Source organism: Lynx rufus, unplaced genomic scaffold (genome assembly GCF_022079265.1).
Source record: "Lynx rufus isolate CCGP_SWC_20201006 ecotype Redwood Valley unplaced genomic scaffold, mLynRuf1.p SCAF_1, whole genome shotgun sequence".
Classification (NCBI taxonomy): Eukaryota; Metazoa; Chordata; class Mammalia; order Carnivora; family Felidae; genus Lynx; species Lynx rufus.
The window spans coordinates 168,307,153-168,333,464 of record NW_025814823.1 but is presented as its reverse complement, the minus strand read 5'-3'; the positions used below and the strand labels follow the sequence as shown (position 1 = coordinate 168,333,464).

At 35.7% G+C, this 26,312-nt stretch overlaps 1 protein-coding gene across 1 annotated transcript in view; it reads left to right on the top strand.

Moving 5' to 3' along the window:
- Positions 1-26,312, top strand: part of FBXL17 (F-box and leucine rich repeat protein 17) — a 495,516-nt gene that overhangs the window by 316,596 nt on the left and 152,608 nt on the right. Inside the window, exon 7 of the mRNA XM_047090120.1 lies at positions 15,542-15,618. Coding sequence (XP_046946076.1) covers positions 15,542-15,618 — 77 coding nt within the window. The remainder of the gene's footprint in view (positions 1-15,541; positions 15,619-26,312) is intronic.

The following is a 26,312-nucleotide window of genomic DNA, read 5'->3' as shown; positions in this document are numbered from 1 at the left end:
CATATATATGTACTTTTAATGTTGTGTGCATTAAAAAATTATGGAAATACAAAGATAAAGTTTAAAATATTGATCCGTTTCCAAATATAGTTTGTCATTGTGTAAGTATTTTCTTAAAAGATAAAAAGAGTAGGGGCATCTGGCTGGCTCAGTTGGAAGAGCATCTGACTCTTGATCTTCGGGTTGGGAGTTTAAGCCCCACACTGGGTGTAGAGATTGCTAAAATAAATAAACTCAAAAAACAGATATAAAAAATTTAATTATTATCGTGATAGAACATTTATGTTTTTTAATGTTTAGTCTTCATTACATACTCACCAGAATGTTTAGATGTCTGATAACATCAACAGGTGAGGACAGGAAGCAACTACAACTCTCAAAAGTGTTTGTGGCAATGTAAAATGGTACTACAACTTTGGAAGGAGATTTGTCAGTTTCTTCTAAAACTAATCATCTACTAAATACATACTGCTAATACTCTATGACGCAGCAATTCCAATCCTAGGTTTTTACCTATGAGAAATGAAAGCATATATCTACAAAAAGATTGTACAGCAATGTTCCTAGAAGCACTATTGTTCACAGTTGCCCCGAATCTGCAAACAGTTCACATGCCCTTCCAGAGAAGAATGGATAAAGAAACTTGGTATATTAATATAATGGAATGCCTCTTGTCAATTGTAAGTTACAATCAGGAAGAACTACTGAAATATGAAACAACATAATGAATCTCAAACCTTTATGCTATGTAAAAAAAAAAAGCCTTACACAAAAGAGTACATACTGTATGTTCTATTTTTATGAAGGTTTAGAACAATCAAAACTAAGCTATGGTAAAATAAAATAACAAAACATCTACAACTATAGTTGCCTTTTTGGGTGGGTATGAGCAATGACTGACTAAAAGGGGGCATGTGGGAAGTTGGTGGGGTGCTACAAATAATCTTGATAGCAGTTCAAGGTAGACAGATGTGTGCTTTTGTCAAAACTGATTGCATTTAAGATTTATGCATTTCACAGTAGGTAAATCTTACTTTAAAAAAAAAAAAGAACATTGAACTCTAGTTAATGATGTATATGCTGAAGTGGCTAGGAGTGAAATGTTTGCAGTTACTTTAAGATGCACCAAAAAATAAGTTAAATTGATGATAGATACCTGGATGGATAGAGAAATAGATGGATGGATACATGTGACATAAAGCACATGTAGAAAATGTTAATTATAGAATTTAGGTGGTGGATAATGGGTTTTCACTGAACAATTCTTTCAACTTTTTGTATGTTTGCAAATTTCTGTAATAAAATGTTGGGGGGGAATGATTGTTTATTCTAAAAAAGACATACCTTTTTTGGAATTTATTCTAATTCAGGCTTTAGATATGGTTACATTCTTTAAAGTTTTCCTTTTTTGTCCCTTTCACAAATTAAAATTTTGTCTTATCCAGTAACATCATCATAATTGCACTTAGCTTGTTACCTTTATAAATCACATTCCTTGGTGCCACATGTATAATGGTTAGTTTAATAACATTTATTAGGCTTTGGATTCATTTCCTATTGGTACTATAACAAATTATCACAAATTTAGTAGCTTAAAAACAAAGATGCCAGAATACCTGGCCTCCTAGTCAGGCTTTCCCTGTCACCCACTGAATGGCCTGGGCTGAGTCCTCTCCTGGCATCAGCTGCAAGCATGAACAAAGATAGGTGTCGACATTCCAGCGCGCTCTACTTCCCCTTCACCACGTCCTTCCAGCTAAAAGTTAGCCCGTTGGCAGAATGGCCTGAACAAGAAAAACCAGCCATCCCACGTGCAATATTTTTGGTGGTTTCAGTGATATTTCCTTAGAAAATGCAAAAATGGAAGAATTCAGAAACTTGAATTTCAGTCGAAGTCTTTCCAAAATAGCACCCAGTCATAGCAGATTTCTAAAAAGAAACCAAACTCACGGTGTAAAACAGTCCCGAAATTAAAGGCCCATGTGGGGAGTGGGCCACCGCCGCCTGGAAGCCCAGGGCCAACCCCGCGCCCACGAAGCAGGCTCGGAGGGAAATCAGCAGCAGGAAACCGGAGGTGGAACCTGACCTCTGATGGATGGTTTTGCAAGACGGCAAGCAGACCCACCCGGGAGTACAGAGGCACTTCCTTCACACAACACAGACAAACCCCCCAGAGACAAGCCCGGGGAAACTCGCCGAGAGCGGGTGGGGCAGGAGGGTTCTCAAGAACAGAGAGGCACATTCTGGAAAGAGAGGAAGTTTACAATACCCAAAGACAAAGAACCTACTAGAAAACTGGATGTTCCAGACAGTAACGAGGAGGAAATGAAAGAGTTGCTGGGAAGCTTCATGGAATCTTCTAGAAAAAAAAGAAGCACACTCCATCCAATCATAGTTTTTCCTCAGCACCACAGCCAGCAAGCAAGAACGGGTAAAACTCTTCCGGTAGGATCGGATCCCAGCCTAACGGAGAGCCCTTTCCGCCGGAAGCCGTTCCGGGGTGTCGAGTCGGCCGCCCTGGCAGTCGGCAGGCAGCGCCTTGTCAGCCGCTCTCGGCTTCTGAGCTCGCTCCCCCCACACTCGCGCCTCGGGACACACAGCCTCCCGCCGCCAGCGTCGCTTCCTCTCCTGCTCCCAGTTTGTACCCTCAACGTCGGGGGAGGAGCCAGTGAGGCCTGCTCGGGCGCTCTCAGAAGCCACCGCGGCCGGGCGGACCGCTCGCATTGCTCTGAGGGTCACAGGGTGTTGCCACAGGGGCGACCGGGCAGCGCACGCTGCTCCCTCAGCTTCCTGACCTCGGGGGGTTGAGGGGCCAAGTCAGACTTTTGTTCTGTCTTTAAACTCTTCCTATGGCAACCCTGACCAATTACAGAGCAATACCCCCAAAACTAACTTCTGGAGCCACCTACAGCAGAAAGGCAAGTCAGTTTACTTTTTGTAGAAGAGAAATTTGCCTCCTTTCCTTTTAAAATTCTCAAAAGGAAACAAATCTCTAACCAGGCACAGTTAAACGTGTCTGTTATTTCCAAAAGAAAGGACAAATCAACAAACACCCCACAAATATTTACCCTCTCATGACTGTGGAAGACAAACATCCAAAATCAGTTGCGTTGGGCCGAAGTCAAGGTGTCAGCCTCCTTCTGAAGGCTCTAGGAAGGAATCCATTCTTCCTCTTTTCAGCTTCTGGTGGCTACCAGCATTCCTTGGCTTGTGGCCAAATCACTGCTGTCTCCACCTGTCCTCACCCTCTGTGTCACTTCTCCGTCTGCCTCTCTTAGAAGTACACTAGGTATTGTTTGAAGAGCCTCATCAGATAATCCGGGAGAACCTCCCCCTGCAAAGACCCTTTTTTCCACATAAGGTTACGTTTATAGGGGCACCTGGGTGTCTGAGTCAGTTAAACAGGGGGCTTCAGCTCAGGTCATGATCTCACGGTTTGTGGGTTAGGGCCCTCATGGGGCTCCCTACTGTCAGCACAGATCCCGCTTCAGATCCTCTGTCCCCCATCTCTCTCTGTCCCCTCCCCTCCCCCCCCCAAAAAATAAATAAACATTTAGGGGTGCCTGGATGGCTCAGTCCCTTAAGCCTCCAACTTCGGCTCTGGTCATGATCTCCAGGTTCGTGGGTTCAAGCCCCACGTGGGGCTCTGTGCTGACAGCTCAGAGCCTGAAGTCTACCTCTCTCTCTTTCCCCCTCCCTCCCTCTTGCTGTCTCTCTCTCTCTGTCTGTCAAAAATGAATAAATATTTAAAAATTAAACATAAAAAAAGAACCTAAATGTAAAAAAAATGTAAAAATGTAAATGTATAAATGTAAAAAAACCTACATTTATAGGTTCCATGGAATAAGAATTGTTATCTTTGGGGGCCATTTTTCAGCCTACCACAGGTGTTTTTTTATGTGCCAAGTTCTGTGCTAGGGCCTAAATAATATTAATTAACATTTAATTGCTTACTGTGTACCAGGTGCTATCCTATGTGTTTTATGTTAATTTTTTTATTAAGAAAAAATTTGATTTAGCATGAACTTATTGAACCATACATTTCTTTCTTGCATATGCCAACTATTAAAGCCCCAGAGTGCTAGTTTTCTGAGAAATGTATGTTAGGAAATTCTATTCTATTCTAAATAACCCTGTCTTATTTGTGTGGAGGATGTTAAAGTTGACAAGATTGTGAATCCCCCTTGGGAAGAGGCTTGGCTTATCCATCTTTGTATCCATATAGTTAGGGGCATAGTAAGGGTTAGTAAATGTTTGTTGAATAACTAAAAGCATCTTTGCAGACATTATGAAATGTAACCTTTATAAAATCCTTGGAGGCAGATATCGTAATTTCCATTTTACAGAAAAGATTTAGAAATCTTTTTGTTCATTTGGGAATGTTTTTGTTTGATTTGGGAATGTTGAACCCCATTCCCAACACTAGGACAGTGGATGCACCCATATACACACACTCACATATGATGATGACAGTCTGAGCATCTGAAACATATTTCCAGTATCTGTAACTGATTGATTTTGTATATGAAACATTAAAATTTAGCAAAATTCCGATGTAACTAAATCTATTTTATTATTATACTGTTATTAATCATGTATAATATAGTTTTAATTTTTAAATTTTTTGAATGGCCAGTTTCTCATGGGTTAAGTCCATAGTGGTATTAAGAAATGAGAGGACATTTTCTAAATGATGCAGAATATTTTGATACTTTTTTTTGAAACGTTAGCCTTTACCCAGAACTGCTTCAGGCATATCTAGTCTTTTTGTAGGTTCTTTTGAACATTAGATTTTTAAAAAATCATTGATATTATGAATCTTAGAAATAATCCTACTTTCCTCTTTACTTTGGTTCCTTGAAAGCTTATTCCAAAATCTTAACCCACTTGCAGAGGCTTTTCAGCACTGAATCGTATGAATCCCTTCAGGGTGAGTATACCCCTGACATTATTTTACTATCCGTATTTCTTACCTTTCTTGCCTCAAATATTTTCTTTATAATTTTGTATGCATTTCTAGTGGAAAAAACCTGAATGTAAGTAAACAAAATAAATTCAAGTCCCCTACTAATGATGAAATAAATGAATATATTTTTATATATTCATTATTACATATATATGTTATTTATAACAAGAATCATTACACATGTTATATGTAATGTAGTATGTTACATATTTGTATTGTTACATGTTATATATATTGTTTTCTTCTTTTTCCTCTTTATAATACTCTTTTCACAATCTTAACTGAAGCCACTAGTTTGACTAGTACATCCCTGAGTTTATATCACATTCTCTGACTTGCTTATACTATTATTACTCTTTATATTTTCATTCACCTTTTTAAAAGTTTGATGTGTCATTGAATTGCCATTATTTTCCCCAAAGCCCCAAATTTTGCTAAATGGCCTAAGTGTGTTTTGTTTCTGAGGACTACGTATTTACCTTTCAATAAAAGATCACAAAAAGGAATTTGTGCTCTAATTTTATTTTTTAATACAATTCTGTCATTACCAGGAAAGGACTCATGATACTTTCAGGACCCATACAAGCACAAAACTGATCATCAGATTCCAAGCACATTTACCTGACATTCCTTTCAAACACCTGGCATTGCTCTTGCCTCTTTATTCCACTAATTACTTTTAAAAACAGTAAACTCTCTTCTCAACTCTCAATCTTGCTTTTTCTCAGAATAGCAGAATGAATTCCTTTATTTAGTTGGGTACTTGAGAGAAGTGTTTTTTTTTTTGTTTTTTGTTTTTTTTTTTATGCAGAGCAGGAATGTTAATACTGTTACTCCATTTTGCTACATGGTTTGTTGCTTATGCAGACAGAACTGTAACTATAATCAACAGTAGAGCATTGAGAAATATGCCAGAGATGTGCCGTTCATTTTGATATAACTTTAGAATAACATAAACTGAGTACTGGGTTTGGGAGTGTTGCTTGTTCTTGCTGTCAGACATGATGTTGCCTGCAAGGTACCCACTGTCTGAAACAAATGGTGAAATGATTCTTCCTTCCCCATGTTTTTGCAACTTTCTGCAAGGAGAAATTGGGCAATGCTTCCCTCCATGGTTTCTATCAGTCTTACACACTGGTTTCATTAGCTTTCCACCACTCTCCCTAGGAGCAGAAATGTGTTTCCCCTTCATAGGGAATAGACCGATGACTAGTCCAAGCAGAGCAACCTGGATTTTAGTGATTATGATATTTCAGAGTCAAGACTGCTAAAATTTGTACTAAGTGCATTTATAACAATTATGTGTTTGCTCATTTAATGATAGTATTGGTAAGGGAAAATGTATTTCTTAAGAATTACATTTATAGGGGCGCCTGGGTGGCTCAGTCAGTTAAATGTTTGACTTCAGCTCAGGTCACGATCTCGTGGTTCGTGGGTTCGGGCGAGCCCCATGTGGGGCTCTGTGCTGACAGCTCAGAGCCTGAAGCCTGCTTCTGGTTCTGTGTCTCACTCTCTGTCTGCCCCTCCGTCCCCTCAAAAAAATAAATAAAAACTTTTTAAAAAGTAGTTACAACAAAAGAATTACATTCAAAAATGTATACACACATGCACATATATATTATATACTCTTCTGAATATAAATTAAATGGTTGATGATCAAGTCTTTTCATTGATGGATAGAGGTAAGAGAGAATCCTCTGGAAGTGTATTTTATAGGCAAATGAACTTTATATTAGGAATCATTGAATCGGCCTGGTAGCCAGAAAAGCTAAGTAAGATTCAATAGCCTTTCCCTGGAATTTCTGAAATTCATTCTGTTGTATTTACTTAAATATTATTTAAGAAGAAAATTTGGAGGACTTTGTTTCTATATCCTTCAGATAGATAAAAATTAACTGAAACCAGCCATTATTCTTTTGTTGGGATTTACAAAATATAAACTGCATACTTTTCATAAGAGAATTCTTGGTCAATGCCCCTTATTGTCATTTGTAGAAATATGTGGCTGTTTTCTTTCTTTTTTTTTTTTTTTGGAAAAAGAAATGTAATTGTTATTTCTTTTTTAAAGTGAAAAAGTTATCTTTTTGTGTAACTACAATGTAGCAGAACAATTAAGCATGACCCAATGCTTCCCTTTCCCATAAGTGTTAGAGCAAAGATTATTTTACCTCTGACATGAACATTAATATGTAATGATATGGGAGAAAACAAGAATAAAGCAGTGGCAGTTTCAGAGCTTTGGAATAGGTTTTTATGAATTCAGCAGCAATGATCCTTAAGCCTCAAAGGGTTCAGAGTTCAGTCTAGCCAAGTATTAGTAAAGTCAAATGTATGTAATGTCTCTGCCTTCATCAAGTCTGTGTGAGCTTTCCGTTTTCTTCTTTGTGGATGAGTATGCAGGTTATTTTGTTCCCAGTGCCCTCCCTTTTCCAGCTCCTTAATCTAGAACTCACTCCTTTCCCTTTCTTTTTTCAGAACCTGACAAGAGGCCTTCACTATGCTTTTCTCCCAATTGCAGAATTAATTATTTTTGTGTAATCACTACTGAAAATCACCTGTAAAAATTCTTTTGTTGGCTTTTGCTAAAGCCAGAAATTTTCCAAGCTTAAAAATTTAATGACAAAGTACAGGCTTCCTGAGTATGAATACTTGAAGCGTAGGGGAAACATTTGGAGTGGAGAACATTGACCTCCTTTCTTTGTGTTTTATTACAGCTATCTAATTATAAGCTTTCAAAGAAATCAAATTAGGTGCCCTCTTCATTGCATGTTAAAATAAATAATCTATTTTTTTCTTATCACTAAAACCATTTCTCAAGCAAAATTTTGAATGATACATTTGGATGTTTAAAATCACTGTTAGCCAGAGTGAAACCATTCTTTTGACTTTTATAAATTGTCTTTACCTGCTGTGTTTTATAGTCTTCTGAGAATTTGGCTGATCCAAAAAGAGATTTTGTGCTTTCCCAAGTGAGAAGGAAACCTTTTGTCAGCATCTTGTCTGAGTTAACTCCTTGGCTATGCAGGTCATGGGAGGTCTATGTTAAACATCAGTCTTTGGCTCTATCACAGAACTAGTATTGAAGCACAGGCCAGCTCCCAGAGTACAGAGGTTAAAGAGGCAATTAGTCACTACAAAGCCGACTTGTGGTGTCTTCTGGTAAGGAAGTACTTAACTCCTTCCTGAATGATGCCTGAAATCTCATCTTCTGGGTGCTTTTATATTCCAGTAAAATAATTCAGTCTTAGCCATTTTAAATCAAAGGTGAGCACGAAGTATATGATGTCCATTAGATTGAGACTTTCTTATCTACTTACAGCAGTTAGGGTAAATGGGGTAGGAATGGGCAGGGAGATTATTATCAATTATATGTGGAATAGTCCACCTCAGTTTCATTTTAGTTGTTTGGAAGCCTAAAAATCTCTTCTAGCTTTAACATTAAAGTTTTTCTTTATTATTGGTGGTGGTAGTGGGGTGTGGTGTGGAGCTTGCCAGAATCTTGCATCACTTTTTTTCAGAAGGGGAGTGGCTTCTGATGAATTACAATTCACTAAAATGGACCATAGCTTTATATGTTTTTATATTCCTGAGTCTTTTTTTAAGGGCCTGGGCTTTTGCTTCCACACAATAAATTTTTGTAACATGTAGAATAATAAAATCTTCTCTCTTGTCCTTTGTCTAAAAATATGCCAGAAAACCATAGAAGTAGCACCAGTCTTAACAGTATCAACATTGTGCAGTGCCGTATTCCCCCAGAGATGTTGGTAATAAATTGATGGAACCCCAAAAAGTTTAAAGGAAGAGGAGGTTTTTTAACTTTTCCTGTTTCAAAGTAACTATGTTTTCCCCCATTGAGGAATGAATACAATGCTGAATTAGAAAGTCTTGCCTTTACATTTCTTCCTCCTTTCTTTCTAGGATTTCCTTTAGTCCTGAAATATAACTGTTTTCAATGATATGTTTGTGTTTTTTTTGCTCCTAGGTGGGAACATTATTATTAACAATAACAAAAATAAACAACAGTTGATTTATCAAGGTTATAAGTATTATGTCCATCATTTTATAATAATGTGGCTTTCTGATTATATCTTTTAATGTTTCTAACACATAGTTTGCACTCAATAAAGCATGGTTGAAATAAATAAATAAATAAATAAATAAATAAATAAATAAATAAGTAAAAAATAAATAAAAGCGTTGGATCTTTTTTCTGTTTCTTGCATATTTTGAGGAATGCTCAGACTAAGCTCAAGTTGTTAAATAATGATTTAGTGTAGTTGTGGTAAAAGGATGGGACAATGGCTAAAATTAAAAACAAGACTTTGGATAAATGTATCTGAAATATTAAAGCCAAATCCATGTTTGTCACAAATTTGTTGGTTTAAGCTCCCTTTGGGGAAACCTTTAACCATCTTGTTTCTTAGTAGCTTAAAGAAGATGTACATTTTTAAAATAGTACAGGCTTCATTCTTTCCAAAAAACATTTTTAAAATACTCTGAGAAACATCCAAATTATATTAAAACATATTTTACTATATAAATGAAGAAGCAAAATATTTCAGTTAGAGCTGATTTGTAATGGTCATTCCTAAATATATTGGAAAATATTATTTTGTTGTCGTGTACTCCTTTTTCAGCACTGACTCCTACTAGCTTTCCAGTTGGGAAGCCTACCTAATGTTAGAGATGCTTACGGAAAGGCTGGTCCAGAAGGATCAGCAATGACAACATCTGCTCTGCCTCCTCAAAGGTGTCTAAAGGTGCAAACCCCTAGGACTTAGGTTTCAATAACATTTCAATTTATAGGTCACTTATTGTAGTAGGTACTTACTGTAATAAGTCTACTTACTGTACTACTTACTGTAGTAAGTCTCTCTTCCACTATCCATGTGACAAAATGGGCATCAGTTCTCTACTGTTTTAAGTAGCAAACGCCTAAATTAATCTTAGGTCCACTAATCAGATATCGGCTTTCCAGAGAATAACGTTTCATATGTGAGAACTTAATGAGTGTCCCACAATAACTATTGTTAACTGGTGGAGCTGGTGACATTTTGCATGTCACTGCTAGTCTTTGCCCCTGTGGTATATTAAGAACATGCTCTGAGCAAATGCTTTTAGCATTTTCATTGCAAGTCAACCTTTAAAAAAAAATATCTTATGGTGAACATGTCTACTATGAGAATATCTTCGGAAGTTTACATGAGAAAATAGACTTGCATATTTTTTGGTATCATGTTGTAAATGGAATAGACTAGAAGAATGTTTACACAAAAGTGTATCATAAAATACAAAGCACACTCAGCATATCATTTTGATGCTGTTGTGTCTTTCATTTGTCATGTGTAGTTGTTTAAGTTAAATACAACAATAACTACTGCATACCATTTCTGTGAGGTTAAGGTGTCCTATTACTAGAAAAAGTAACTGTAAATGGAATGTTTATAGATGAAATTATAGTGATATGTAATAAGGAGAAATGTACTATTATTAATAGATTATTGGGTCGATTTGTCTTATACATGTTTACCTGTAAATGTGTCTTTTTTTTGTAAATAGAAATCGTTTATATAGGACATTTTCTGAAAGCAAGATACACCTGTAAATCATGCCAATTCATTTGCTGCACTGGGATTGGATTATTCTTCAGTAAAACTCAATTGGAGGATTTAGAAAAATCAATCAAATATCATTATTCTTTCCATAAGATGCCAAATTGTGTTTTGGTGACCTCTGCTATCATTTAAATGACCTGAAGTCAGGATGAGCTTTTGTAGCACAGAATTGGAGTAAGTTTGCTCTGTTGTTGCTCTCCTTAGATCTTGTAAATCCTTTTTATTCCTTTTTCATTTGTATGTGTCTGTGAGTTGCAGCTTCTTATGCTTTTATAAGCTATATAGCATAGGGTGGCTTATTGGCTTGCTCAGTTTCAAGAAATGATGAAAATGAAGTTCTATTCCTTAAACCCCCCAATAGATCACTTTTACAATGTGTTTGCATTTCAGGAGTTTTAAAGTTTGATCTCCATGTTTATTCAACCTTAAACATACCTAGCTCCCCATTGTACTTATTTGCCAATTACTTTACAGCACTTTTCATACTTTTTGTTTTAAATCTGTGGGGTTGTTTTTGTCTTGTTGCATTTTTTCCTCTCCTTGAAGTTATATCTATTATTCAAATCTAAAAGTGACTTAGGAAAGAACATCCTAAAGTTTATTTAGAAATTCACCAAGCCACATACTAATGCATCTCTAATGGGGACATTTCTTTCCACACCTCTAAGGTGATTGAGCCTGTCCTTTAAAGTGAGATTTGCAAACCAGTGTCTGGCAGCTCCAATTAGCTTCTTTTGGGTTTGAAGCACATCACAAACAGTAACAAGGTCTCCTAGGACACTCCTCTTGCAAGCAATGTAGTCATATTTCCTCATTAGTTCTTTTCAATTGTCACTAATGCCATGTTCTAGCTTTTGAGTAGGAGACAAAAAACATAAAAATTTGGTATGTATGTAGAATGGGCCATTGTTTTCCATAATTCAAGGCTCTTTTGAATTCCTTTGATAGTTTTGAAGCTTACACAGCTTAATTCATTAACCTTTACCCTTCACATAAATCAGGTGATTAGGAATCTATTGCTAAGGAGACAGATTTTCCCTCCACTGAAACTAAGTAAATGCTTTTTCTTCTGAAAAAAAAAAAATCCTCTATAGCTGACAAAAGTAACCTTTTTGTTGCTTTTCGAATTTCATCAGATGTTTCAGGTGCATTTTAAAACATTATCAAAAGCAAGTGAGCATAACATTGCATTATTATAAATAATAATTCTGGATGCTTTGGATACTTTGGAGCACGTTTTCTGTCACATTTTGGAATTCTAAAAGAGTTTATATGTATATATGTATGTATACACACACACATATGTACTCAACAGCTGTTACTCAAGAATTTACAGTGGTTGCAAATTTTAAATTTTTTTCAGAACCCTGCCAAAGCATAAAAGAAGAAAATAATTTGAGGGGAGGCAATTCAGAAGAAACTAAAATATATTGATCCTAGAACATTTGATTTGGATAAATTGTTCATATAGGCCCTCATGTTTATAGAGAATGGTAATACAGGCTTTCAAAGGAGCTAGGTGGTTCTGTGGGTCCATGGACGTGAGAATAGGGTATATTTTGCCAGATTTTTTATTTCTTCTTGTTAAGATATGTCTCACTTTATTTCTCAGAATTTAGGGAAAAGTTTAGCAGACTTGTGTTGGATATGTTTTTATTTGATAATCTGAAGTTTTCCTTTACACCCTTCCTTTACACCCTTCTGATAATCTGAAGTTTTCCTTCTACACCCCATGCTTGTCCCCACCATCCCTAAAGACAAACCTCAGAACGATATTCTGAGGTTTGTCTTTAGGGATGGTGGGGACAAGCATGGGGTGTAGAATGGGTAAAAATTGAATTCTAGATTCTGAGTTTAGGGACTCATGGCTTGTCCCTCAGGACAAAACTATAATTTATTACTGAAATTAATGGATATCCTCCTATGCATTATCTGTGAATAGGAGAGGGGATGGAGAAACAAAGGTTTTAAATGTGGTCCTTGTTTCTCTCGCTCTCCTTAAAGATTATCACTTTACAAACATTTCTTTTTTATTGCTACCATTTAAAAACTGACCCTTAAAAATTATATAAGTACCTGTAGTCAAAAGTTTCAATAACTGCTACGTTTTACCACCTTGTTTGTTGCCTGCATAGTGCTATACAGTGAACTGGGAAATGCTGTAATGTTAATACACTAAAGGTCAGACTAGAGCCAAGACTCGAAACAGAATTATTTAGAGTAAATGTGGTCCACAGACTATAGTGTTATGTTCACATACTTCCTGTAAATACATACTGTAATGGACTCTAAAAGTTTCAGGAGGAAAGGACAGTCACCATGCAGGTGTCTGTCTCATCATGACCTGCTGTCACTGCAGGCTGCCTAGGAAACTAGACCTGGACTAATCCCTGGATTTCAGGCACTAGCCAGTTGATGTGGGGTTCCATTTCCATCAATTTGCAGTAACAAGACAATACAAACTGTTTCCACTTTCAACTCTCAAAACAACAGGTATTTTAGCTACTTATTTGAAACACTCAATTTTGCGTAATATCGTGTTAAGAGTTTCAGCCTACATTCACAGAACTTGGGGTTCCTTGCTTCAAATATCACACCTTGGAATGATGTGATACTTACATTAAAAAAATTAAGTTTTGCCACACATCTTCCAAGGAATTTTTTTTTTTCTCTCCATGAATTTTTATTCAAGGAGTACCTCTGTGTTGTGTGTAACTTCTAGTACACTGGCTGTGATTACAGGGTAATTAAAAGTGTTTGGAAAACCTCATGCAGCTGAACTTTTAAAAACAGCAAAAATCCTAGGTGATACTTTGTAAAAGCAAAGTGCTTTTCTCTTATATTTCTTTTCTCCTTTTCTGTCTAAAAGATATTTACTGCTTTCTTCTTAATCATGTGTTATCTCTTGGCTGTCGCCTCTTGAATAAGCTAAATTTACTTGCCATATCTATTCATGATAACTTTCCTCTGACACGCAGTGGGGAAACCTGATGCTCATGGCCTTTCATCAGTTTTTCAAGAGTTTTCATCCAGTGATTGATTATCTTATTTTATGTGAATACTGGTTCTTGTTGCCTATGAAATAGCATTTGATCTGGCTTATACAGTGAAATCAATTTGTGTTATTTGCTCTTTGTAGTTTGCTCTGTGTGTCTTTAATGTTCCTATGTGCTTGTGGCATATCTTATAAAGAATCAAGTGACAGGAACACAGATAGGATATTGCATCTGGTTAGAGTTTTTTCACAATCAAATGTAAAATCAGGCATTTTGGACTATTTGGAAAGAGCATGAGAATAAAATAAATGACACAAACATTTCTGTACTAATTTATTTTATTTTGTAGTAGTCATACAGAATAGTGCATCTGTTAAACTTTTTTGGTAGGTGCTAGAGGAGGACAATGAAACGTACTTTTGGCATGAGAGAAGGTAGTCATTTCTTTTAATTTAAGGGTTTTGTATTTATCTAGGGTCTTTATTTTTATCCTTCGCATGTGAAAATTCATTTTTAAAGTTGTAAATAAAACATAGTTGTTGCCTGTAATGTTTCATCTCCTTTTGCCCTTCCTTTTTTATGAGTTTATTCAAATATTACATTAAAGCCAAATGACATGGAATTAGATTTAAAATTTTCCCTTCATAATAAGCTCTATCAATGGTAATTGCATTGTATTGCTGTTTTTAAGTTTTCTGTTGTAGCCATGGAATAACTTCTCTGTTTTTGTCATAAATCGTTTTTTTTAAAAAAGCCAAAAACAATGTTTATTCATTTATTCTGAGGAACTTTGAAATGTTTATCATTTCATTAAAACAACATTCTATAAAAATATCTTAAAGGAAAAAGTATGTCTTCTTTATAACTAATTTAACCTTCAGTAATGAATTATGTGAAGTAAAATCATATAAATTTTTCTGACATTTTATGAAGATTCCTACAAATAAGCCAGACAGCAAATAAAATATCTGCAAGGCAGAGATGGATACTCAGTAATTTTTTGATGGATTATACACACAGGTATCAAATTACTTGATCCTTACTTCCTAGAAAAGGTTAATGACTCTTTTTGCTTTTACCCTTTTACTTAACTGTTATTTATAAAGATTAAAACAGGGACTACATTGAAGGATGCATATTCCTACATTTCAGTATGACTGTACAGGTTTTTCTGATATTATGGGAGACTGAGCCACAAAACGAATGGCGTTGTTAATCATTATTTTTAAAGTTCATTCAGTTCTTTACCACGTGTTCCGCTATAGCTATTAGAGCTGAGTGCACCATTCAAAAACCTTTTAACTTAAATGAAACCAGATAAGACTTTAAATCTTACATATCTTTATATTACATATCTATCTATATTATTATATCTATGCAATAATTCACTTAAAATATTAAGAATTAAACATTTTAAAGTAATAGATTTTAAGGTTCTTATGTGTTCAGATTTTTCTTTCATCTATAATTAATGTTATAGATTTTAAAAATATTTCTGATTTTTGTGGAATAAAGCACACAAAAATGTATATTTTAGTGTTATCAAACTCCATCATTAATAATTGAACCAAGAGCCCATCCATCTATATTCTAGTTTCATTATAATTGTTATATATCGTTTTATTATGTAAATGACATGTTCTTTATATAGCCTGTGTTTACTAATCTGTTACTAAATGTGACATTACTTTTACAGAACCGTCTCTTTTTCATCACTTTGGTTTTAAAATATACACTAGTCATAAATGTATTTAATCAAAGTCATTTAGGTATTACTACACTTGCGTTTAAAGCAGAGAATATAACACTTTTTCCTGACACACTTGAAAGAAGTTTGTTGAGAGAAGAGAGCTGTGGCATTCATCAAATGCTGACCTCTTCCTGTTACAGTCATGGCCAGACTCTTGCTAATTTAACTTGAAACGCATTAGTGTAACTCACCACTTTTTATGTGTGTGTTTCAGGTGTGTGGAGGTCATTGCAAAGGAAGGACAAAACCTGAAAGAGCTGTATTTGGTGTCCTGTAAAATCACAGATTATGGTATGTAATGAGTCCTTGTCCTATTCCTTTTTCTAGAATTAAAAAGTTACAAAATCTTTGAAAACTTTTTAAAAGAAATCAAGAGCTACTGTCTCATAGAGACTGCTCATCTTATGATGTCTGATGATACCAAAGTAAATTAAGAAATCATGAGACGAGGGCCCAGAGTAAAATGAACATGCAGTGTCAATTTTTCACCACATGCAATCACACACTATGTGCATATGCACACATACACACTCACATTGGATTAAAAAGTATGTCTAAAAAAGCTGTCCAGTGAAAATAAGCATGAGCATAATTTAATATTTGATATAATAATAAGTATAACTAAAAAGTTATTACTTGAGTTAATATGCTTAATTTAATGTCATGTCAAATACATTCCCTGCTGACACCCCAAATGGCATGCTACTTAATGCTTTAAATTTCTTAAAGCATTGGAAACTTCCACACGTAGATATGTAAAAAGTAAAGGGTATACATTTGGATGCAAGATTTTAAATTACCTTAATTTTCAGTATCTTTCTAAAGTGGAGAAGAGCAAGTTGTTTTAGAAAAAAATGAAAAGTACGAAATCATCTCATTGGAGTAATAAAAGAGTAACCTAGCCTTTTCTTTTTTGTTCACATTTATATATTTTTTCTTATTAATTTGTATATTTAATCTAAATATAGAGTTTTAAGCAGATATTTGGCATTATGGGAGACTGAAATGGTTTTCTTTCCTCTTTTCTGATTTTTTAATTTGTTCATTTAAATTTGAGAATATGCTTCCTACCTTGAGGGAAACTAATAATTCATCAAGTTTTTTTATTGTTAACTCTGACATATGCTAATAAATGACTCCAATCCTAGGATGTCATGCTGACCATCTGTCCTGGGTTGGAGAGTTGTATTTTATTGGCTACTAAATTCAGCCTTTAGAAAAATTCTATGCAGCTATAATAAAAAATAACATAAAACAAGATTTGGCTTAAAATAATGCTAATTTCTTTTCAGAGTTTGTTTTTTATAATGGTAAATGAGCCTTATGTTGATTTATTCATAATGTTTTTGGGTTGTTGGTTTTTGTTTTGTTTTATTTTTCTTACTTATACCAGGCAAAAGGAGTGTTTTGATAGGTTTTTCTTTTCTTATAGTTTGTTTTCTGGTTTGGCATATTAGATTGCCCCTTAGATACAGTAATTCTAAAATCTTCAATATCTCCCTATTGTCTAGACCTTAGAGAGTTCTCTCTGTCCAACCCAGGGCATATACTCAATACCTAGGGACTTGTTAATCAGCTAATATATTCATTCATTCCAAACTCTTTACTTAGCATTCAAGCTCCTTTACTCTTAGTCTCCTACCTGCCCCTCCAATATAATTTTATATATTTCTCTCCTTTACCTATTCAGTGCCAATGTCAGGTTGCTAATTGCCACTAGAGCTATGGATTAAGTTCCTTAGAATGAACTCTTCAAGGTCCTACAGTGGAAAATATTGCTAAAATGACACTCTGTCCCAGCACCTAAGTTAGCAAGTGCAAAGAAATGATTCAGAAGATACAGAGAGGAAAAAAATCTTTGGACTTGAGACTTGATCAAGTTCAAGCTTTGTTCTTTATCTGTTCTTTGGCCATAGAGAAGTTCCTTCACATCTCTGAGGCTCAGTGTCCTCATTTTTAAAAATGGGGAATTCATGTCTGATTCATATTTATGTACCTGGTACCAGGTCTAATGATTAGCATTGAAAAATGTTGCTTTCCTATATAGGAGGTGGAGAGGGAAAAATTTTTATACAAAATTCTTCTACCCTTTTTCCTTTCCTGGGTTTTGGAAGAGGTTTTTATTGTTAGTGTTGCTGTTGTCTGTTGTTATTATTTATTGCTATTGTTTATTGAAATTATCATGTTTTGGTGTTTAGAAATTTTAGAATTTTTTTCTTCCAGTGAGGTGAAAACTATGTTAAAACCTTGCCAATATGATTTACATTTATTCATATCTCTGAATTATTTAAGTCGGTGGATTTCTGCACATTAGGATCACCTGGGGAATTTCTAAAGCATACTGATTCCTGAGTCTTATTCAGGAGTAATTAAATCAGAATTTCTGTGAGGTGGGGTCCAGGCAAAGGTTTTATAAAACCTTCCCTAAATGATGTTATATCAGCCAAAGTTGAGTCCATCTGAAAGCACCAGAGATGGACAGTTAGGGGACTTCCTTGCCATGTTGATGAGAAATCTGTCACAATATTTCCAGTATCTTAGTTCCTTCAGCGTTAAGCTCTCTGTCTCACCTCATCTCTCTTCCATCTTTCCTGAGGTTTTAGGTATTCAAAGGGTTAATGGTGAAAGTCAGTGTTCATCTATTGATTCTGTTCTTCAAAATGTTGGGGCACAATTGAGGAGGAGGGGTAAAGGTCGATAGTTTATGCGATTGTACTATAATTGCTATTTGATTATAAAATTAAAACAAATCATTGAAAGTTCAGATCCGTTCATCTCTTTTTCCCTGGTAACATGCTGATAACACATGAATAATTTTTGTCAGAAAGACAGCAAAAGGATTATCCTTTGTTAACCAGAGAAACAGTGTGTTATTGGAGGTAAGTGCTCTGCTGGGGGAGGCTGGCTGTGATCCCTTGCTCTGTGTTAATTATAAATTTTGGGGTGGAAAAACAGATGCCTATTTTCTTCTTTAGCTGGATAAGTAGAGATATATTCCATAGAACTTTTAGATTATTAAGGCTACTTAAAATTGTGAAATTTGATGCACACCTGATACTGAGGGAGTTTCATCCTTTAAGAGACTCCTCCATAATTCTGCTTCCTATTGCTTTACTCATATTCGAGCTAGTTAGTCTCATCCTCATCTCCTCCCTCTGTGATGCTGTGTTTGTACATGCTTTCATTATAGTATCCCAAGATTTTTGAAGTTTTTTGCAGAATGCATTGATTCAGAAACAGCAGCCCGCCTGGCGTATCATTTGTAATTTTTGTCAAGATTCTCACAGATGTTGAATGCGGTAATATAGTACTTAGCAACACCTGGCCAGGCTGTTATGAAGTTATGTTCATTTTAATTGATGTATGATATAGTCGTCATGAAGAAAACTATCATTCTAATAGGCTTCTTATTCCCATATTGAACATAGATCTTTATGGTAAAGGATGGCAATTATAAACAAATCAATAATTCAGGCACAGCTAAATGGAAAATATAGTCTTGGGAAATTGCTCCCTGAAGAGAAATCTAATATCGTCACTCTTCTTTCCCTGAACAAATAAATGTTGTGTAGGCAGTATCGTGGGGGGAAAAACCCTCAAACTTAGGAGTCAGAGAGTTAGGTTAGAATCCAGCTTTGCTTCTACTTTTCTTTATGACCTTGAGCAAGTTACTTAACCTCCTAGTTTTGTCATCTATTAAGCACATAATAAAATGTACCATAAAAGGTAGCGAATATGAATATAAAACATCTGCGTTGTACCTAGTGGCATAAGTGGGTATTCATTCATTAGCAGTTCTTAAAATAATAGAATCATCTCTTTCTCTGAAGAAGAATCGGCTCTCCTCCTCCTCCTCTTCCTCCTAGTGTGGCTTTCCTGTCTGTGGGAATCATGATCTAGAAGTTTGACCTGTACTTGCTTCATTGACTTACATACCTAAGCTATGTCAACCACATTCTTATTAGTAGGGAATAAAGGGAAAGATGCAGCAGAAAGTTTAAAATCTTTCGTTTGCCTCCCTAGTTTTTTCCTCATCTCTTCTTCATTTTTGTTTGGATAATTTTCTCCTGGCTCCCCTTATGCTTTCTTTTGTTCCTATAAGAATTTGTCAGCTGATAGTTTTTAACCTACTTTCTGCTTACCTTCAAACGCTTTTCTGTTCAAAGTTCTCTGGAAAATTGTATCCCTGGGATTAAAAGGAATACGAGGAGTAGAAAGTCATGTGTATCCTTCAAGCCTGTGGGCATCAGAGCCAGTCTGTCTTGGAGTGCATGGCACAGAGCATGTGGTGGGATGAATGGGATGGATGAATAAAGCACTTACCTCCCCTAGCATTTCCAGTGAGTTTTACCAGTGTGGCCCTATGTCAGGGAGCAGTTGTAAAAAGGGCCCTGTTTTCTTTCTGGGTTGTTATCACATTTCCTTTGACCTTAGCACTCCTAAGGGCCCTAGAAATACACTCTAGAGGATATCTTTTTGCTTTCCCTCTCAAGTTGTCAAATAACCTTTAATTAAAGAGGACTGTAAACACTTAACTCTGACATCGATATTTGGGGCCTACAAGGTCACTGACAACCCACAGGGTCATTCTGTGCTGTTCCACAGGCTCCTCTGTCTCTCCCACAGGCCCTGGGGCTACTCTTTCAGCACAGTCTTTGGTTACCCCTTCTTCTGCTTGCCATTGGTCTTCTGCCTGATTTGGGACTTTTAAACCTAACCTCAAGGCTTGCCACAAAAGCTTTTGGATTGCTCTGAGCAAAAGGTCTCCCAAGTGAAGGAGGTCACTATTCCCATGGTGATCATTTCAGATGTCATTTCAGTTGGCCTGCTGCACAGAAGACGTGATACGTATTTATTCTGTCAGCAGATTGATTCAGCACCTACTATGTGATGTGTTCCATGCTACGTGCAAGACATATATAGTTTCTGTATTCCTGGAGATTTCATTCTGATGGGATTGAGAGGACAGGGCTAACTTGCTCATTTAAAAAAAAGGAAAAAAAAAAAAAAGTAATGCATCTTCTTCCAGACAGGAAGAATGGCAGGGAGTGGCCTGCTGACATTAATCTGTGCTTTGGTGTAATCCACGCCTCACCCCAGCCTTGTTGAACTTTGAACATTATTGAAAGATTTATAGGTTGTGCATTCCCTACCTCTTCTTGAGATACCAGATCTCTTCAGCTGTTTGTTAACTCAAATTGGGATCCTGGATGCATTATCAAAACAAGTATGCACGCTGAAGAGACAAAAAGAAACCCTGACAAGTATTCTGGATTACACTCGTATCAAGAGGGCTTCATCTTTTCTTGTCAAACCAACACTGATAAAGTATTCAAGAAAAAGTCTCATACCAAAAATAATTTTGCTCTTTTTTATATTACTTTATTTTTCATATTATTAGGTATGCATTACATACAATGATATTCCACTTAAAATTAAATCTCTGGTTTTTCCTTTTACATTTTGTTTCATTTTCAAATTGTATTTCAAAGTGTTCCAAGATTGTTGGGTAAGATTCAGCTCCCTTTGTCAGCAGGAATAACTCTAATAGTTGTAAAGTGACAGAGAAGAACTTTAGAAAATACATTTGCAAGTCAAAAAGAATGTCTTATTGTTTACTGTTGATTATTCATGCTTTCTTTCCATTCTATCATTTAAATATAGATAGCTTTTATTGTTTCTAACAAAATAGTACTAAATTGCTAAATCTTCTATTGTTGCAAATTTCCCTTGTTTATGTGTCCATCTTGAAAGTTACTTCTTTTCACTTCTAATTCTCTATTTCTATTCCTGAAGTTCCTCACTGCTAGATTGATATACCTACTGTTGTACTTAGCAAATATTATATTCATTTTTTTCTTCTCAGTAATTGTCGTAATTTCTCACCAAACATTTGGTATTTAATTGCAATTTTTTCTGAATGTTTTTCTTTACTCAACAGCAAAGAAATTGTTGACTTCCTTCCCTATTTCCTAGGTCATCCTAAGACTGCATCTACATAACCTTGAAGTAAAAGGCTGAGCAGTAACAATGCTTATCACTCTGCCTTGACCTAACAGACTACAGAATCTCAAATCTATTGAGAAGGACTAAAGACGTTTCTTCAAGCTAATGCTCCCATAACCAATTCACAGGCCCGCTTTAGCTTCATTAATATAAGAAGTTTTTTTTTTTAATTAAGAAACCTTTAACCTACATTAGCAAGACAAATGGACCAATTTCTATTTGCTTGCTCCTAAACTTTCTTATACCTCCAGATGCATGTATGTTGTTGCTCTAAATTAATTAGTTTTTTTATAAATAAATACTAAATTTCTATATTTAACTGAATCATTAACTAAAATATTCACTTTCCAACTTTCCTCAATTACTTCTAACATTTCTAAAATGTAGCATTTAATTTTAATTTTAATTAGCTGTTTTTAACATTAATCTTATAAAGGAGGCCTATTATAGATAAAGAAATTTGTCCCAAATCACACACTTTTGAGAGTATGCATTCTAAGCATTTGTTTTCCCTGTAGTATGCTGTATTATTATTGAATTTTTATTATTACCAGTGACAACTAGATCTAAAGGGGACTACAGTGAACACCAAGATAATTGCAATAATACTATGTTTCCAGTATCCTACATGAGAAACAATTTCCTAGTGTTTAAAACTTGAAAATAGGTGCCTTGAATAGTAGTGAGTTCTCTATTACAAGAATTATTCAAGCTGAGGGGCACCTGGCTGGCCCAGTCAGTGGAGCATGCTACTCTTGATCTTGGGGTTGTGGTTTGGAGCCCCACATTGACTGTAAAGATCACTTTTAAAATTTTTTAAAAAAAGAATTATTCAAGCTGAGATAATCTCTTTAGGAGAATGTGGAAAGATGGAAGCATTGAGTAAGGAATTGACCTATATGATGTTTAAATTCCTTCTAATCCTGCGATTTATTCTGGACTGGTTTTATGTTTTGTTTCATTCCGCAGATGTTTACTGTATAACTGCTGGCTGGGTGCTGTGGAGGATACCGAGTTGGATAGGAAGTTTACTCTTTAACATTGAGAAGGAAGATAGAAACAGTGAAAAGTTTTTTAACAGATTAAACAATATGATGAGGTCAAAGAAAAAAAATAAGCCCTATGAGATATAGGGTTTTGAGGGGCCAATCATCAGGGATTGAAATCACTGGGGAAGCGTCTGTAATGGAAGAGGCATGGGAGGACAGAGATGAGAAGGAAGGGCATTTGAGGTAGTACAGCCCTAGGAAAGGCTCAGAGCAAGAACAGGTGTCTGAATGGATGAGTTTGTATGCGTTGGTTAATCTAAAGAAAGAACAGAAATCATCCAAAGTGATTACGTGCACACACGGGCAAATTTTGAAGAAACCTTATGAAAATATTCTAGTTGAAAATTCAGGGTAAGTTCCAACTTTCATCTCAACTTTTCCTGTCTTATTCACCATTCCCATGGTAACAACTTCACTTAACATATATAAAAGGAAACACTACTTTGGGTTCTAACTACTAATCAAGTATCCAGTTCAATTGAAAGAAATCTAATGTAAACTTTCATGACAATAATCATAATGATAGAATAGTTAACATTTTTTGGGTGTTTTCTGTAGGCATTATTTAACCCCCTTAATGCCCCACTTTAGATAGTACTGTTAATATTCAGGCCTACAGATGTAGAAACTGAGGCCTAGAAAGGCTCAGGTTCACATAGTTTGTTAAGTAGTGGTATGATAAGGATTTAATAGTAAGTCAGTCTCTTGTATAATCACTCATAGGTCAGTGATGTGCTTAAAAGTATTTATTACTAAGAAAGCTTTGCTAGATTTTCCCAGTTGTCAGAGCTTAAGAAATGTGACTGAATTGCACGCCACCATGTTTGTCCATCTGTGGACAAACACTGTCACAAAGCTACCCTGTAAGATCTAATTATATAGTTACAGAACTTAATAGGTTTAATGTGCTTATTCACCATAAGTTTGTTATGCCAGCACCAAATATCAGTTGCATGCTGTGATTAAACATTCCCTAGCCAGAAGACGGAGACTCTCATTGATGTTCAATGTGTAATCATGTATTCAACAAATATTTTCTTAATAATTTCAACACTATATATAATTCTTCATAAGTAAAAAATTTTTCTTACATCTCCTACCTAAATTATTCTCCAGAATTGGCACTTGGGTGGCTCAGTCGGTTAAGCATCTGACTTCAGCCCAGCTCATCATCTCATAGTTCATGAGTTCAAGCCCTGCGTGGGGCTCCTGCTGTCAGCACAGAGCTTGCTTTGGATCCTCTGTGTCCTTTCTCTCTCTCTGCCCCTCCCCTGCTCCCTCTCTCTCTCCCTCTCTCTCGTTCTCTCAAAATAAATAAGCACTAAAAAAAATTTAATTTTCCCCCAAATTTATGAAGGAAGCAGAAATATTATTGCTCTTTTTTAGTAGAGGAGAAAGTTGAGCCCAGACAGGTTTTAATTAATTAGCAAATCTGGAACTAAAATCTCCTACTTCAAATCATTTACTGGATTATGTGCAGATAACTCCTCAAATGTCTCTGTTTTTCATATACAAATGATTTTTTTCATTGAAACAGTCTTTAAAAGCAATTTTAGCCAATACTAAATGACCTAATTTCATAGCAACTTTTTAAAAGTACAGTTATTTCTAGAGATAAGCAGTCATACGGTTCTCAAAAACATAAGCAGTTGTGCTCCTCTTTAAGTTCATCTCCCTTGAACCTGAGCCCAGAGGTTCCTGGGGCCTCAGTGTCATCACCTGTCTCAGGTGCCCCTTCCTTTCCTTCCCTTAGGAGAGCCTCTTCCAAGAATGTTCTCAGAAAAGTCAGAATGGACTCTCTCTTCGGTGTGGCTTTGCACTCTACCTCCTCTACGCCCTTTAATTTTAGAGCTCCCCATTTTCTGAGATATGAAAAGGAGGAGTAGAAAGGGAGAAAAAAAAATAAGGCCTGCATCTCTTCCTTCTAAAGCATCAAACCACATCTCCTCCACTTGCAAGCATTCTCTAGGGTTTCACCCTCCCTTTGAAATGATTTTACTCTCCCCAGCTGATGTTTGACTAAATCTTTTTTCATTATTTGCTGACTAATTACCTACTTAAGATACTTGGCATCTGATTTATTTTAAAGCAAAACAAAAACATTTATTATGTTTCCCCTTAGAAAGTGGTAGCACTTACAATAAAATATAAATTGAACATTAAAATAATTGATTTTACTGCATGCATGTCTGTCACTAGTTAGGCTCACATCATTATGTCCACTAACACTGACAGGATTGAGCTTTACAGACTTTATAGAAGGTCTTTCTCTTTTCTTTTTTTAGCAGCGCTTCCTTATAGTAATAGCAACTTTCCATGATCAACTTTTTGGTCTACCTGCGTTCAATTTATATAGGAAAGAAAAGACTAATACATGACTTTTTCTCTTTATTTACTACCTTTCCTCTCTTTATGTTTCCATCATCCTCCAAAGGTGCCAGTGAAGAGTTGTTGTTGTTGAATTATCATTATAAACTCAGCAATCCCTTACAGTCAGTTTGTCCTATCTTTGGTAATGGAAGCTTCAAGTTGGTTCCCATGTGCCTTTGATATAGACTGATTACGTCAGATACAACAGGCTTCGTGCATTTCATATTAGAGATGTGGCATCAGCTGCTTTTCTAAAGAGCTCTGGTTCTTTGAGTGAATTAGGCTCTTTTTTTTTTAATTTAGAAAATTTCATCTTTTAAAATCTGTTGCGCTCTGAATCTTATGTCACCATATTAGACTATTATTGTTTTCTTTTGTTCCTCCAGCTTAAAACTTATTCTGTATTTCATCACAAGTCCAACCTTCCCATTACAACTCAGCAATTCAGCCCCTGAGTTTTAAAGCATCCTCATTTAGAGATTCCCAACACACTAGAAATTTCTAGTTCCTTGTATCCAACACTCTCTTCATCTTACCTGCATGTTCTGCTTTTGGAGAAGTTAGAGGTGGGAATTAGAAGGGAGAAGTAATTTTACATTTTAGCTACTCCAGCTTTTTGGAGTTTCCTTCTGATTTTGTTTATGATTTGTTTGCTGCATTTGTTTTAAGTTAAGTGTAAAATTAGACCTCTTGGATCCATTTGGAAGTAAGTAGAAAATTGTTCAAACTGTATGGTCTTCTATAATCTCATTCAGGGCCTTCATACTTTCTTGTCTTACCGTGAAAAATACGTTTTGCATTTAAAATGCTTGTTGGACTCTCACTAAATTGATTTTATCACTTACCAGAATAACCAGGAGTTGATGCTGCTCTGGTTCAACTTCTCCTTCGGTGTATAGGTAAGAAATACATCTGTCAGTGACCTGCTCAGGAGTAGAAAACTGATGGATTTCCTTGCTACAGAATGGTCACCATTCTTCTTGGGGTAGCAGATGCCAATCTTCCCATGCTCATCAAATCCCACATGTTGCTTTTATTATCTATGGAATAAGGGGTTAGTGGTGCTTCTGTCTCGTATCTTTGGGAGTAAGAGAACCAAAGAGATTCTCTTGATGATTGATTTCACCTTAGATAGTTACTAAATGGAACTTTCTCCTGAGGGAAAAAGGTAGTTTTGTTAATTTCCTAATTTGGTAAATCCAGTGTACTTTTAAATATTAAAGTGTTCATTTTAACGCTTATCCTAAAACATTTCCTTGGGTTTATAAGACTCAGTCACCTAAAATTTATCTGTCAAATATGTTCCTTTTCTTGGGTTTATCTGCATGACATTAAATAAATAGTTTGAACTTTTCAACTTTTCAAACAATTGTGTGGAGTTGACGTGGCTGATCCAGCCTGTGTGTGTCTGTGTGCAATGTGTGCTGAGTACCTGAAAGCGACTTGTCTTTCATTACGAATGACTGAATGTGGGCAGAGAAAAGGAGATTTTAAAAATTGGAAATAAGAAGTAAACAAAAGAAAATTCTGTCTGTCTTCAGTGAGTTAGGGTAGGTTTCT